This window comes from Hypanus sabinus, chromosome 1, assembly GCF_030144855.1.
Source record: "Hypanus sabinus isolate sHypSab1 chromosome 1, sHypSab1.hap1, whole genome shotgun sequence".
NCBI lineage: Eukaryota > Metazoa > Chordata > Chondrichthyes > Myliobatiformes > Dasyatidae > Hypanus > Hypanus sabinus.
The window spans coordinates 13147693-13160435 of record NC_082706.1 but is presented as its reverse complement, the minus strand read 5'-3'; the positions used below and the strand labels follow the sequence as shown (position 1 = coordinate 13160435).

The following is a 12743-nucleotide window of genomic DNA, read 5'->3' as shown; positions in this document are numbered from 1 at the left end:
CAAGGGCATTTGATTCCAAACAATTGGTTTATTGATCATTACAGAATGTCTCTCTGGTGCTTCCCATTCCTTCTCTTTCCCCTTCCCCTTTTCCCAACCATGATTCCCCTCTCTCTGCCTCCTTTCCACTCTCAGTCCACGATAGAGGCCCACATCAGAATCAGGTTTCTCATCTCTCACATATGTCATGAAATTTGTTTTTCTTTGTGTCAGCAGGACAGGGCAATACATAAAATTACCGCAGTACTGTGCAAAAGTTTTAAACACCCTGGCTATGTATATGTGCCTAAGACGACAGTGGAATCCCGTTAATCGGGGCACATTGGGACCAGTACATTTTGACACAATTAGTTGAAGCTTCATGGAAATAGAGAAAAAGAAATATAAAAGATAAACTGAGTAACAAGAGGAGTGGCGACGGGATTTGAGATGGTGGACTGGGCCATATTCGAAGGGTCATCAGTGGATCTAAATGAACACACCATGGTTGTCACGGACTTTATTAAAACAGCTGTACACGGGTGTGGCCCTGCAAAATCATTCAGAGTCTTCCGTAATTTTGTGTGGCCCTGGATGAACCATGAGATCTGCAACCTGCTGAGGGCCAGATCAGAGGCATTCAAGTCTGGCAACCAAGGAAGTTACAAGAGGTCAGGTTACGATCTCCAGAAACCACCTCATGGGTAAAGTGGCAATTCCAGACCAAACTTGAATCACTGAAGGATGCCAAATAGCCGTGGCAGGGCTTGAATGCTATCACCTCCTACAAAGTGCAATCAAGCAACATTGATGACAACAGCATTTTGATTCCCAATGAGCTCCATGTCTTCTACACTTGCTTTAACTGTCAAAGCATGGAGGAACCTTCACAAATTTCTACAGCCCCCAGTGACCCTGTGATTTCAGTCTCTGAAGCTGATATGTGATAAGCTTCCTTCAGGAGAGTGAACCCACAGAAAGCATAAGGCCGAAATGGAGTACCTGGCCAAGTGCTAAAGACCAGTCAACTGGCTGGAGTGTTCACCAAGACCTTTAACCTCTCGCTTCGGCAGTCTGAGGTAGCTACCTGCTTTAAGCGGCATTCAATTATACCAGTGTCTCAATGACTATCATCCAGCAACATCTACATCCACTGTGATGTGGTGTTTTGAGAGGTTTGTGGTGACCCCAGCCATTATCAATACTCTTCAGAGATTGTCTGTCTGACGTCAGTGGTCGCATAACCAGGACTTGTGATATGCACCAGCTGCTCGTACGACCATCCACCACCTGCCCCCATGGTTTCACTTGACCTTCATCAGGGGCTAAGCAGGTGCTACACCTTGCCCAGGGGTGACCTGCAGGCTAGAAGAGGGAAGGTATAACTTACACCTCCTTCAGTAGAGACGTATCTCCACCTCACCACCCATCAGTAACCCGTTAGATGGGCAAAAACGTTGGTGTGTATCTGGTTGGTGGCTCAAGGGGTCTGTTTTTGATTGTTTCCATTAGTGGGGGAATCTTGAAGAAGGGGACACAGTTACATAGCAACCCACACAAAATGCTGAAGGAACTCCGCAAGTCGGGCACCATGTAGGGAGAGGACCCAGACCTGTTGAATTAGGGTCTAAATTGTCAATTTTCTTGTAACTTAACTTGAAGCTTGCTTATATGTTTGTATATTCTACCTGTTTGTAAGTGTTCAGAAAACTTCCAATAATTTGTAGTATAGCTGGTTATATATTTTTTTGCAGTTACTTTGTCCGTGAGTGTGTCGCACTAGCATAAACCAAACTCTCTCACTGGCTAATCTTATCAAAAGCATTTTCTTATCTGTCTGGTTTAAGGTGGTTTTCAGTATAAAGGCAACCATGAGGCAAGGTTCTTTGTTCTTCTTTTCTTTGCTGTTTTTTCGGTCTGTCTTTCTCCTTTACCTATGGTAGTGAGTTTGTTACTGTTAGAGGTAGTTACCTGCTATTGTGTTTGCCGTCATTTCTTCACCATGAGCATCTAATGCAATTGTAACCCCCTGGGTCGCCTCAGGCTCACTCAGCTCGTTCTCGGCTAGGGGGAGCAGCCTTCGGCCCCGCCAAACTGGGTAATCAGCTGGTGTGGATGCTGTGTGATGTCCCCGCCTCGCCCAAAAACAGACAGTACACCATAAGCGATTAAATGAGTACAATTTATAAAGGTTACTATAACTAAGTGATTAATAATGATACAGTATATATGAAGAAAAAAATAAAGAAAAGGCGCCAAAGTTATCAAAGTCCAAACCACTTCGTGCACAACCATTGGAGCTCAATTACCGAAGTCTTCTGGCCACCGTTCGATCCCTTCCGAACTCCTCGACTCGCAGCTCAGGACCACCTGAAGTGGTCAACCAAGCACATCTATCGTCATCTCCTCTCCTCGGGGTACCTCCTGGCCTTGGACCCCCACCCTTGGGGTCCGTTCCTCACCCAGTTTACAGCATCGCGTCCTCTCTCTCTCACCCCCTCACGCCGATCTCCCCAAAAGCCCGCCAACAATAGCTTACAGACTCAGAAGAAAGAACAACATTAATCCCAATTGGTTTGCAAAGGAATACAATTCTCGTTATCAGTAAATTTTAACTCAAACAAGCTTCCAGCACTCTCTCACAACAAAGAAGCATTCCTGCTTTTAACAAAACAAAAAAGCCATTTTGATTACATACACAGTAACAAAGAAAAAGAAGAAATCCCCTTTACAGCAATTTCCAGCATCTGCAGATTTCCTCATGTTTGAGTCATAATCACAAGATTGTGGAGGCCAGATCATTGGGGTTATTTAAAAAGATACATTATTCAAAGATCATGGAATTGAGGGCTGTGGGGATCTGGCAATGATGAGATGAAGCCTGGGGAGATCAGCTGTAATCACGCTGCGTCATGAAGCAGGCGTTAAGGTACCTGTGTGAGGGGAAATGATGTATTAGTGCTTCAGTGCTTCAGAATTCTGCTGCAGATGAAGGGTGTGCTCCATGCCTGGAATGGGACTTTTCTGGTCACTCCCTAAATGCATCAAAATTCATTTGCAACCGAGAGCTTAGAGTTAAGTCGCAAGCTAGACAGCACAAAGAGGTACCACCCCAGTAACCTGCAAGTGGGATCACGCTGGAGAGTCACGGTTGGTAGTGTTCAATCACAGTTCAACATTAGTATGCTTTGACTCAGAACTGGCAGCAAACAGGATTCACCTCTGTCAAATCACTTTTCAGTCACATGGCTTGGGTCTTTATTCAATGCACCTGTCCAATTCCCCACACCACTTCTGACCTTGGCAAAAAGAGACACCCAAGAATTATTGTAGGCAGTAAGAGAGGGAAACGAGTGTATTCAAACATACCCTTAGCACTGTGGAAAGTTATGCCAAGAGTCTACAGTCAAAACACCCAAAGACTGGCCAAATTTACACACAGGTATTATGAGGCTTAGAAAGAGATGACAGGAGAAATGATTATTTAAAATCTTTAATACTACAAATGAGAGGTAATATTAGAAGGTCGATACAGGGAGAGTGATTCCCATAGTTGAGGAGTCTGGAACTAGGGATACACAGTCTCAAAATAATCGGGGAGGAGAGAATTTAGGATTGAAATTTCAGGGGAAAAAGATTGTGCAAAGCGTGGCAAATCTTCAGAAATGTCTTCTCAGAGAACTTTCAAGCCTCCATCAGTGACTGTTTGAAAGAGAGAGAGGGATAAACCTCTGGATATTATGGAATCGGGGATGTGAGGACATTGCAGGAGAATGGTGTTGAAGATCAGCTATGATCTTGCTGATTCAGGCTTGATGGGCTGAATGGCCTCTGCTCCACACCATATTTTGTTTATTTTCAGAGCCATAACTGAAAACTTCAAAGTTCAAAAGAAATGTATTATCAAGGTGCATATACTACCCCGAGATAAATTTCCTTGCAGATATTCACAACAGAACAAGGAAATACAATAGAATCAATGAAAAACTACAATATAAGCAAAGACTGACAAACTGTGCAAATGAAAAATAATGATAATAATAATAATAAATAAATAATTCTGAGAACATGAGTTACAGAGTCCCTGAAAGTGGGTCCATAGGTTGTGTTCAATGAGCAGTTTGATTGTTGAGCTGAGTGAAGTTATCCATGCTGGTTCAGGAGACTGAAGGTTGAAGTGTACAGCAGTAACTGTTCCTGAACTTCGTGGTATGAGGCCTGAGGCTCTTTACATTCTTCCCAATGGCAGCAGGGAGAAGAGAGCACAGCCTGATGATCAAGGTCTTTGATGACGAATGCTGTTTTCATGTGCACCGTTCCTTGTAGACGTGCTCAATGCTGGGAAGGCTTTTCCTCTGGTGGACTGGGCTGTATCTGCTACTTCTTGGAGGCTTTTCCGCTCTCGGGTGTTTCCATTCCACTGCGTGGTGCAGCCAGTCAGGGTACTCTCCACTGTGCATCTAGAGATGCTTGTTATCCTGTTAGATGACATCCCAAATCTGTGCAAACCTCTAAGAAAGAGGAGCCTTCTTTGAAGTGGCACTTAAGTTTTGGTCCCAGGACAGATCCTCTGAGGAACTTAAAGTCCATGTCCCTCTCCACCTCTGATCCCCAAATGAGGATTGGATCATGTGCCCCCCCCCCCCACAATCTCTTCCTCCTGTACTCAATAATAAGCTCCTTCACTTTGCTGACATTTGTTAGTTGAACATCACTCAGATTTTCAAACTCCCTCCTTTCTGCTGATTTGTGACCACCTTTGATTCAGCCACTAACAGTGATGTTGCCAGCAAACTTAAATGTGGCATTGGAGCAGTACTTAGCCTCATAGTCATAAATATGATGCAAGTCAAGCAGGGGGCTCAGCACACAGCCTTGTGGTGCACCTTTGCTGATGGAGAGTGTAGAGAAGATGTTGTTGATCTGAACTGACTGGGCTCTGCAAGTGAGGAAATTGAGGATCCAGTTCCACAAGGAGCTATCGAGGCCTAGTTCTCAACTTATTGATTACTTTTGAGGGATGATAGTGTTAAACGCTGAGCAGTAGTCAATGAAGAACATCCTGATGTTGATACCTTCACTGTCCAGATGTCCCAGAGCTGTGTGAAGAGCCGATGAAAGAGTATCTGCTGTTGACCTGTTGTGACGGTATGTAAGTTGGAGCAGATCCAAATCACTTCTCAGACAGGAGTTGATATGTTTCATCACCAACCTCTCAAAGCACTCCATCACAGTGGATGTACTGGATGATAGCCATTGAGGCAGGTTACCAATTTCTTCTTGGGCACCGGTCTAATTGAAACCTGCTTGAAGCAGGTAGTATCTCAGATGGCCACTGATCCACTGTTCTGGAATCCACTGATGGTTTTTTGCAATTAGAGAGGCCACTTTGCAGAACTAGATGACTTCCTGTCCAGAGGATAATCTATTAATCTTCCGAATTGTTTTAACGAAACCTTGACTTTTTTTTCAGGTATGGGGAGAAAGGGAAAGCAGTTAGAATTGAGAAGGTCATTTACACAGGGAAAGAAGGCAAGAGTTCCCAGGGATGTCCAATTGCAAAGTGGGTAAGTGTCTTTTGCTTTCACAACTAATATTGCTCAGAGGTTCCAATGAAACGATTTTCTGAGGCTGAAGCTTGTTGCATACCCTTTAGATTCCTGCCCAAATGTACACAACGCAAATTTGTATCGTGCTAATAACTCTTGCTCCCTGATCCGACCTTGCTTTATTCTGGATTCTTGCAGGTACATTCCTGCCAGTGTTTAATCAATGTAGATCAATAACAAAAGGATCACGAAAATTATCCCGAGAATTAAAGGGTTAATGTACAGTGTTGTGCAAAAGTCTTGGGCACATGTAAAAAAACTCTGTAAAGCTGAGATGCCTTTAAAGATAATGAAATGAGAAGTTTCTAAGTATCAAAAGATTTATTATAAAAGGGCAGTGAACAGTTAACAGACTAAATCAAATCAGTTTCGGGTGTGTCCATTTGTCTCTCCCCACTAATCTCCCTTCCAGCGATCATCCCTGCAAGCAGCTGAAGTACTCACCTGCCCATTCACCTCCATTCAGGGCCCCAGACAGTCCTTCCAGGTGAGGCAACACTCCACCTGCAAATCAGCTGGGGTCATCTATTGTGTCTGGTGCTTCCTATTCAGCCTCCTGTACATTGGTGAGACCCATCTTAAATTGGGGGACCACGTCATCAAGCACCTCGCACTATCTGCCAAAAGCGGAACTTCTGGTGGCCAAATATTTTAATTCCCATTCCCATTTCCAATATGTTGATTCATGGCATCCTCTTGTACCACTAGGAGGCCACCCTTAGGGTAGAGAGGCTACACCTTATATTCTCTCTGGATAGCCTTCTTCTATTCCCCATTCTGGCCCCTTAGCTCTTTTCATCTGCCTATCACCTCTCCCTGCTGCCCCACCTCCTTCCCTTTCTCCTATGGTCTTTTTCCATCTCCTATCAGATTCCTTCCTCTCCAGCCATTTTCTTTTCTTATGCACCTGGCTTCACCTATCACCTTCTAACTATCCTCATTTCCCTCCCCCTCAGTTTTATTCTGATGTCTTCCCCCTTCCTTTCCAGTCTTGATGTCCCGGTCTGAGATGTTGATTGTTTATTCATTTCCTTAGATGCTGCCAGATCTTCTGAGTTCCTCCAGCTTTTTGCGTGTGTTGCTTTGGATTTCCAGCATCTGTTGAATCTCATGTGTTTTTAATATTTGGTGTGACCACCTTTTGTCTTTAAAACTGTATCAGTGCTCTGAGATACACTGTCGTTTAGTTCTGTAAGAAAAATTGGCTGGTAGGTAGTTACACGCATCTCAGAGAACTTGCCAAAGTTCTTCTGCAGACTTTTACTGTCTTGTTTGCCTCTGTCTCTCCGGTAATCCCAGACAGCCTCGATGATGTTGAGATCAGGCCATACCATCTGAAACCATATATAAAATCTAGAGTGTTTAAGACTTTGAAACAGTATTGTATAAGGAGCGTTTGATGGATCTGGTCCTGTATTCGCTGGAATTTAGAAGAATGAGGGAGATTTCATTGAAGCCTATCAGATATTGAAAGGCCTAGATAGATAGGACATGTTTCTTATAATAGGGGATTCTAGGACCAGAGGGTACAGCCTCAGAATACAAAGGCGTCTCTGTAGAACGGAGATGAGGAGGTTTATTTAGCTAGATGGTGGTGAATTGGTGGAAATCATTGTCATTGATGGCTGTGGAAGCCAAATCATTGGCTGGATTTAAAGCAGGAGTTGATAGGTTCTAAGGGTGTCAAGCATTACGGGGAGAAGATAGGAGAATGGGGTTTGGGGGGGATAATAAATCAGCCATGATGGAATGGTGGAGCAGACTCAATGGGCTGAATGGCCCTAATTCTACACCTACAGTCAGAGGCCACTTTATCAGGCACACCTGTACCTCTGCTCATTAATACAAATAGTTACTCAGCTAATCATGTGCAGCAACTCAATGCATAAAAGCATGCAGACATGGTCAAGAGGTTCAGTTGTTGTTCAGACCAAGCATCAGAATGGGGAAGAAATGTGATAGAAGTAATCTTACCGGTGCCAGATGCAGTGGTCTGAGTGTCTCAGAAACTGCTGATCTCTTAGGGTTTTCACACACAACAGTCTGTAGGGTTTACAGAGAATGGTGTGAAAAATAAAATATATTCAGTGAGTGGTGGGTGAAAGGGCCTTGTTAATGAGAGAGGTCAGAGGAGAATGGCCAAACTGGTTCAAGCTGATAGGAAAGTGACAGTAACTCAAACAGCCATGTGTTCCAACAGCGGTATGCAGAAGAGCATCTCTGATAACACAACGCTTCAAGCATTGAAATGGATGGGCTACAACCCCAGAAGACCATGAACATACACTGAGTGACCACTTTTTTAGGGCCAGGAGGTAGCAAAAGTCATATATAAATCTGCCAACAACACCACTGTTGCTGGCAGAATCTCAGATGCTGATTGGGAGGCGTACTGGAGTGAGATAGATCAGCTGGTTGAGTCGTGTCGAAACTACAACCTGGCACTCAATGTCAGCAAGACCACGGTATTGATTATGGACTTCAGGGAAGGGAAATCGGGAGAATATGATTCTCCCTGCTGCATCTCTAGCCTTTAGGGCAACACAGTCCCAGAAATTAATAGAGCACCAGAGACCCAGGTTCGATCTAGACCACGGGCACTGTCTGTGTGGAGTTTGCACGTACACCCAACGTGAACACACAAGTTTCCTCAGGATGCTCCGATTTATAATGCAGGTTGGTAAGATGATTCTTTGAGTGATAGTGAGTTGTAGTTGTGCATTTTTGAATGTGGCTTCCCAAGCAAACTACCACAAGGACTGTGAGGATGCAGTCAACAAGCAGATTGAAAAGGAGCACTATTCCTCCCGTGTTTCTCTCCCCATAACCTCTGGCTTTGGGCAGAATGATGTTGGACTACTTCACTTTTCCAAGTTCTTCAGGAAGCAATTCCATGAGGAACAGACATCTGCTGAGAGGCCGATGGAATTCCAGGGTGCGCGTGGAGGCCAGAATGTGCTGGAGGACATCAAGAAGCCAGAGCAGGAGGGGTGGTGGAACAGTCTAGAAGTAAAGCAGAGAGCTCTGCAGATGGAGAACCTCATCCTGAGCCTGCCGCATCTGCACAAGCTTCCTGCTCAGCACAGTCACCCTCATCTGTGCGACTTCCTGGAGAGTCACCACCTGGATGAGCAAGTGAAAAGGATCAGGAAGATCACATCTCCTTCAGTAATCTGCCTTCCTGTTCTTGCCACCAAAGTGGATAACCTGACATTTATCCACATTAAACTGCATCTGCCATACATTTGCCCACTCACCCAACCTGTCCAAGTCACCCTGCATTTTCATAACATTCTCCTGACATTTCACACTGCCACCCAACTTTGTGTCATCAGCAAATTTGCTAGTGTTACTTTTAATCCCTTCATCTAAATCATTAATGTATATTGTATACAGCTGCGGTCCCAGCACCGAACCTTGCGGTACCCCACTGGTCACAACCTGCCATTCCGAAAGGGACCCGTTAATTGCTACTCTTTGTTTCCTATCAGCCAGCCAATTTTCAATCCATGTCAGTACTCTGCCCCCAATACCATGTGCCCTAATTTTGTCCACTAATCTCCTATGTGGGACTTTATCAAAAGCTTTCTGGAAGTCCAGGTACACTACATCCACTGGCTCTCCCTTGTCCATTTTCATAGTTACATCCTCAAAAAAACTCCAGAAGATTAGTCAAGCATGATTTTCCCTTCATAAATCCATGCTGACTCGGACTGATCCTTCTACTGCTATCCAAATGTGTCGTAATTTCTTCTTTTATAATTGACTCCAGCATCTTTCCCACCACTGACATCAGGCTAACCGGGCTATAATTCCCTGTTTTCTCTCTCCCGCCTTTCTTGAAAAGTGGGACAACATTAGCCACCCTCCAATCAGCAGGACTGTTCTTGAATCTATAGAACATTGGAAAATGATTACCAATGCGTCCACGATTTCTAGAGCCACCTCTTTAAGTACCCTGGGATGCAGACCATCAGGTCCCAGGGACTTACCAGCCTTCAGACTCAACAGTCTATCCAACACCGTTTCTTGCCTAATATAAATTTCCTTCAGTTCATCCTTTACCCTAGTTCCTTTGGCCACTCTTCCATCTGGGAGATTGTTTGTGTCTTCCCTAGTGAAGACAGATCCAAAGTACCTGTTCATCTCATCCGCCATTTCCTTGTACCCCATAATAAATTCACCCGTTTCTGTCTTCAATTGCCCAATTTTGGTCTTAACTATTTTTTTGCTATTCACATACCTAAAGAAGCTTTTACTATCCTCCTTTATATTCTTGGCTAAGTTTACCTTCGTACCTCATTTTTTCTTGGTGTAATGCCTTTTTTGTTATCTTCTGTTGCTCTTTAAAAGCTTCCCAGTCCTCCGGTTTCCCGCTCATCTTTGCTATGTTATACTTCTCTTTTATTTTTATACTGCCCTTTACTTCCCTCATCAGCCACGGTCGCCCCTTACTCCCCTTCGGATCTTTCTTCCTCTTTGGAATGAACCGATCCTACATCTTCTGCATTATTCCCAGAAATACCTGCCATTGTTGTTCCACTGTCATCCCTGCTAGGGTATTGTTCCATTGAACTTTGGCCAGCTCCTCCCTCATAGCTCCATAGTTCCCTTTGTTCAACTGTATTACTGACACATCCAATTTTTCATTCTCCTTCTCAAGTTGTAGGTTAAAACATATCATATTATGGTCACTACCTCCTTTACCTGGAGGTCCCTGATCAAATCCGGTTCATTGCACAACACTAAATCTAGAATTGCCTTCTCCCTGGTAGGCTCCAGTACAAGCTGTTCTAAGAATCCATCTCGGAGGCACTCCACAAACTCCCTTTCTTGGGGTCCAGTACCATTCTGATTCTCCCAGTCTACCTGCATGTTGAAATCCCCCATGACAACTGTATCATTACCTTTGCGACATGCCAATTCTAACTCTTCATTCAACTTAAACCCTACATCCAGATTGCTGTCTGGGGGCCTGCAGATAACTCCCATTAGGGTCTTTCTACCCTTACAATTTCTCAGTTTTATTCATACTGACTCTACACCCCTTGATTCTATGTCCCCCCTCGCAAGGGACTGAATATCATTACTCACCAACAGAGCCACCCCATCCCCTCTGCCAGTCAGTCTGTCCTTTTGATAAGATGTATATCCTTGAATATTCATTTCCCAAGGCCCTGTCCACTTGAAGCTTGAGGCCCTTCTAGTCCGTGCCGAACGCTTACTCTCACCTAGTCCCACTGACCTGCACTCAGCCCAAAACCCTCCATTCCTTTCCTGTCCTATCCATTTTTTTTTAAATGACAATATCGAACCTGTCTCTACCACTTCTACTGTAAGCTCGTTCCACACAGCTACCACTCTCTGAGTAAAGAAGTTCCCCCTCGTGTTACCCCTCTACTCTCTAAATCAAAAAAGCCTATTCATGTCAACTTGATCTATCCCCCTCATAATTTTAAATACCTCTATCAAGTCCCCCCTCAACCTTCTACATATATCACCAGCATATGCCATGAAATTTGTTGTTAATGCCCCAGCAATGCATTACAGTGCATAATAATAAAATCTATAGATTAGTAAGAAGTGTGTGTGTGCAAATATATATATATATATATATATATATTTAAGTTAAATAAAATAAGTAGTACAAAAAGAGAATAAAAAAGTAGTGAGGTAGTGTTCATGGGTTTAATATCCATTTAAAAATCAGATGGCAGAGGGGAAGAAGCTGCTCTTGAATAGTTGAATGAGTTGAGATGGGAGTGTTGGAAGAATAGAATAGTTCAGGATGGGATCAGTGTAAAAATTCAGTGCTTGGAGGCTAGCATGGATCTAGTGGAGTGAGTGGCCTGCATCTATCACTGAAACTATGAGTCTACAACCTTTTTACTACCATGGCATTGTTTCAAAAATACAAGTTATCACCATCCTGATTTCAGACGAACTGGCAATAAAGAGTTAAATATTATCTCTCAGCACTTTATGGCCGTGTTGGAATCCAGAAAAGTAAGCATTTCACAACTGAGAGCTGCAGGCAAAGTTAAACAAAAGACACAGGTTCAGAGAGTTTAAAAGGGAGTTTCTTAGAACAACATATTGAGGGCAAGTTTAGAAGGTGCAGTCTTGTAGTCATCAAGTAGAATCAGATAGAACAGTGACAGTGTAGAATGAAGTTTTAGAGCAACAGGGATAGAGCAGTACAGGTATATAATAAGGTGCAGGGTGATAATGAGGTAATTTGTCAGGTCAAGAGTCTGTCTTGTTGTACCAGGGAACCGTTCAATAGTCTTATAGAAGCTTCATTAAAATGCCGAGACAGAGTGTACATGGAGAGGATGTTTCCTTTAATGGGGGAGTGTAGGACCAGAGGACACAGCCTCAGAAGAGACTGATGTTCCTTTAGAACAGGGATGAGGAGCAATTGCTGTGGCCGGAGGGGGGTGAATCTGTGGAATTCATTGACACAGACGTCTGTGGAGGCCAAGACATTGGGTACATTTAAAGCGGAGGTTGATAGGTTGTTGATTAACAAAGGCATCAAAGGATATAAGGAGAAGGCAGGAAAATGGAGTTGAGAGGGATATCTGCCATGATCAAATGGTGGGAGCGGATTGCCTAATTTTGCTCCTATGTCTTATGGTCTTCTTACAAATAAAAGTGATATGACATTGCTTGAAACAGGAAGTTCTCTTTATCTGCATGTTTTCAGTGCAGAAGTTACATGAGTTCCTCATTTAAAATAAAATTCAGGTTACAAGAAAAGATCAGGGACAAAGATAATTTTGAAGTAATCGATGACTTTGCAAATACTTCAGTAATTAGTTGTCAAATATCTAACAATGCAAAAAAATTGTTTTATGGTCAAGAAAGAATGGCATTTTTTGCAAGAGTTAAATTTGAATTAATGTTTAAACTTCCAACGTTTTTCACTTTGAGAGTATATAAGATGATGAGAGGGATCGATCATGCGGAAAGTCAGAGGCTTTTTCCCAGGGCTGACATGAAAGGGCACAGTTTTAAGTTGCTTGGAAGCAGGTATGGAGATGGCAGGGGTAAGTTTTTTTCTTTTACGCAGGGAGTGCTGAGTGCGCGGAATAGGCTGCCAGTGTCAGGAACGGACCCAATCGCAGGACGCAGACACTGAAGTACTGGGGG

The 12743-nt window shown here is 43.5% G+C and overlaps 1 protein-coding gene across 3 annotated transcripts in view; it reads left to right on the top strand.

The window, feature by feature from the left end:
- Positions 1 to 12743, top strand: part of LOC132391485 (methylcytosine dioxygenase tet3-A-like) — a 231979-nt gene that overhangs the window by 177713 nt on the left and 41523 nt on the right. For all 3 annotated transcript variants that reach the window (XM_059964750.1, XM_059964751.1, XM_059964756.1), the window contains one exon: positions 5453 to 5546. In XM_059964750.1, the coding sequence (XP_059820733.1) occupies positions 5453 to 5546 (94 nt within the window). The remainder of the gene's footprint in view (positions 1 to 5452; positions 5547 to 12743) is intronic.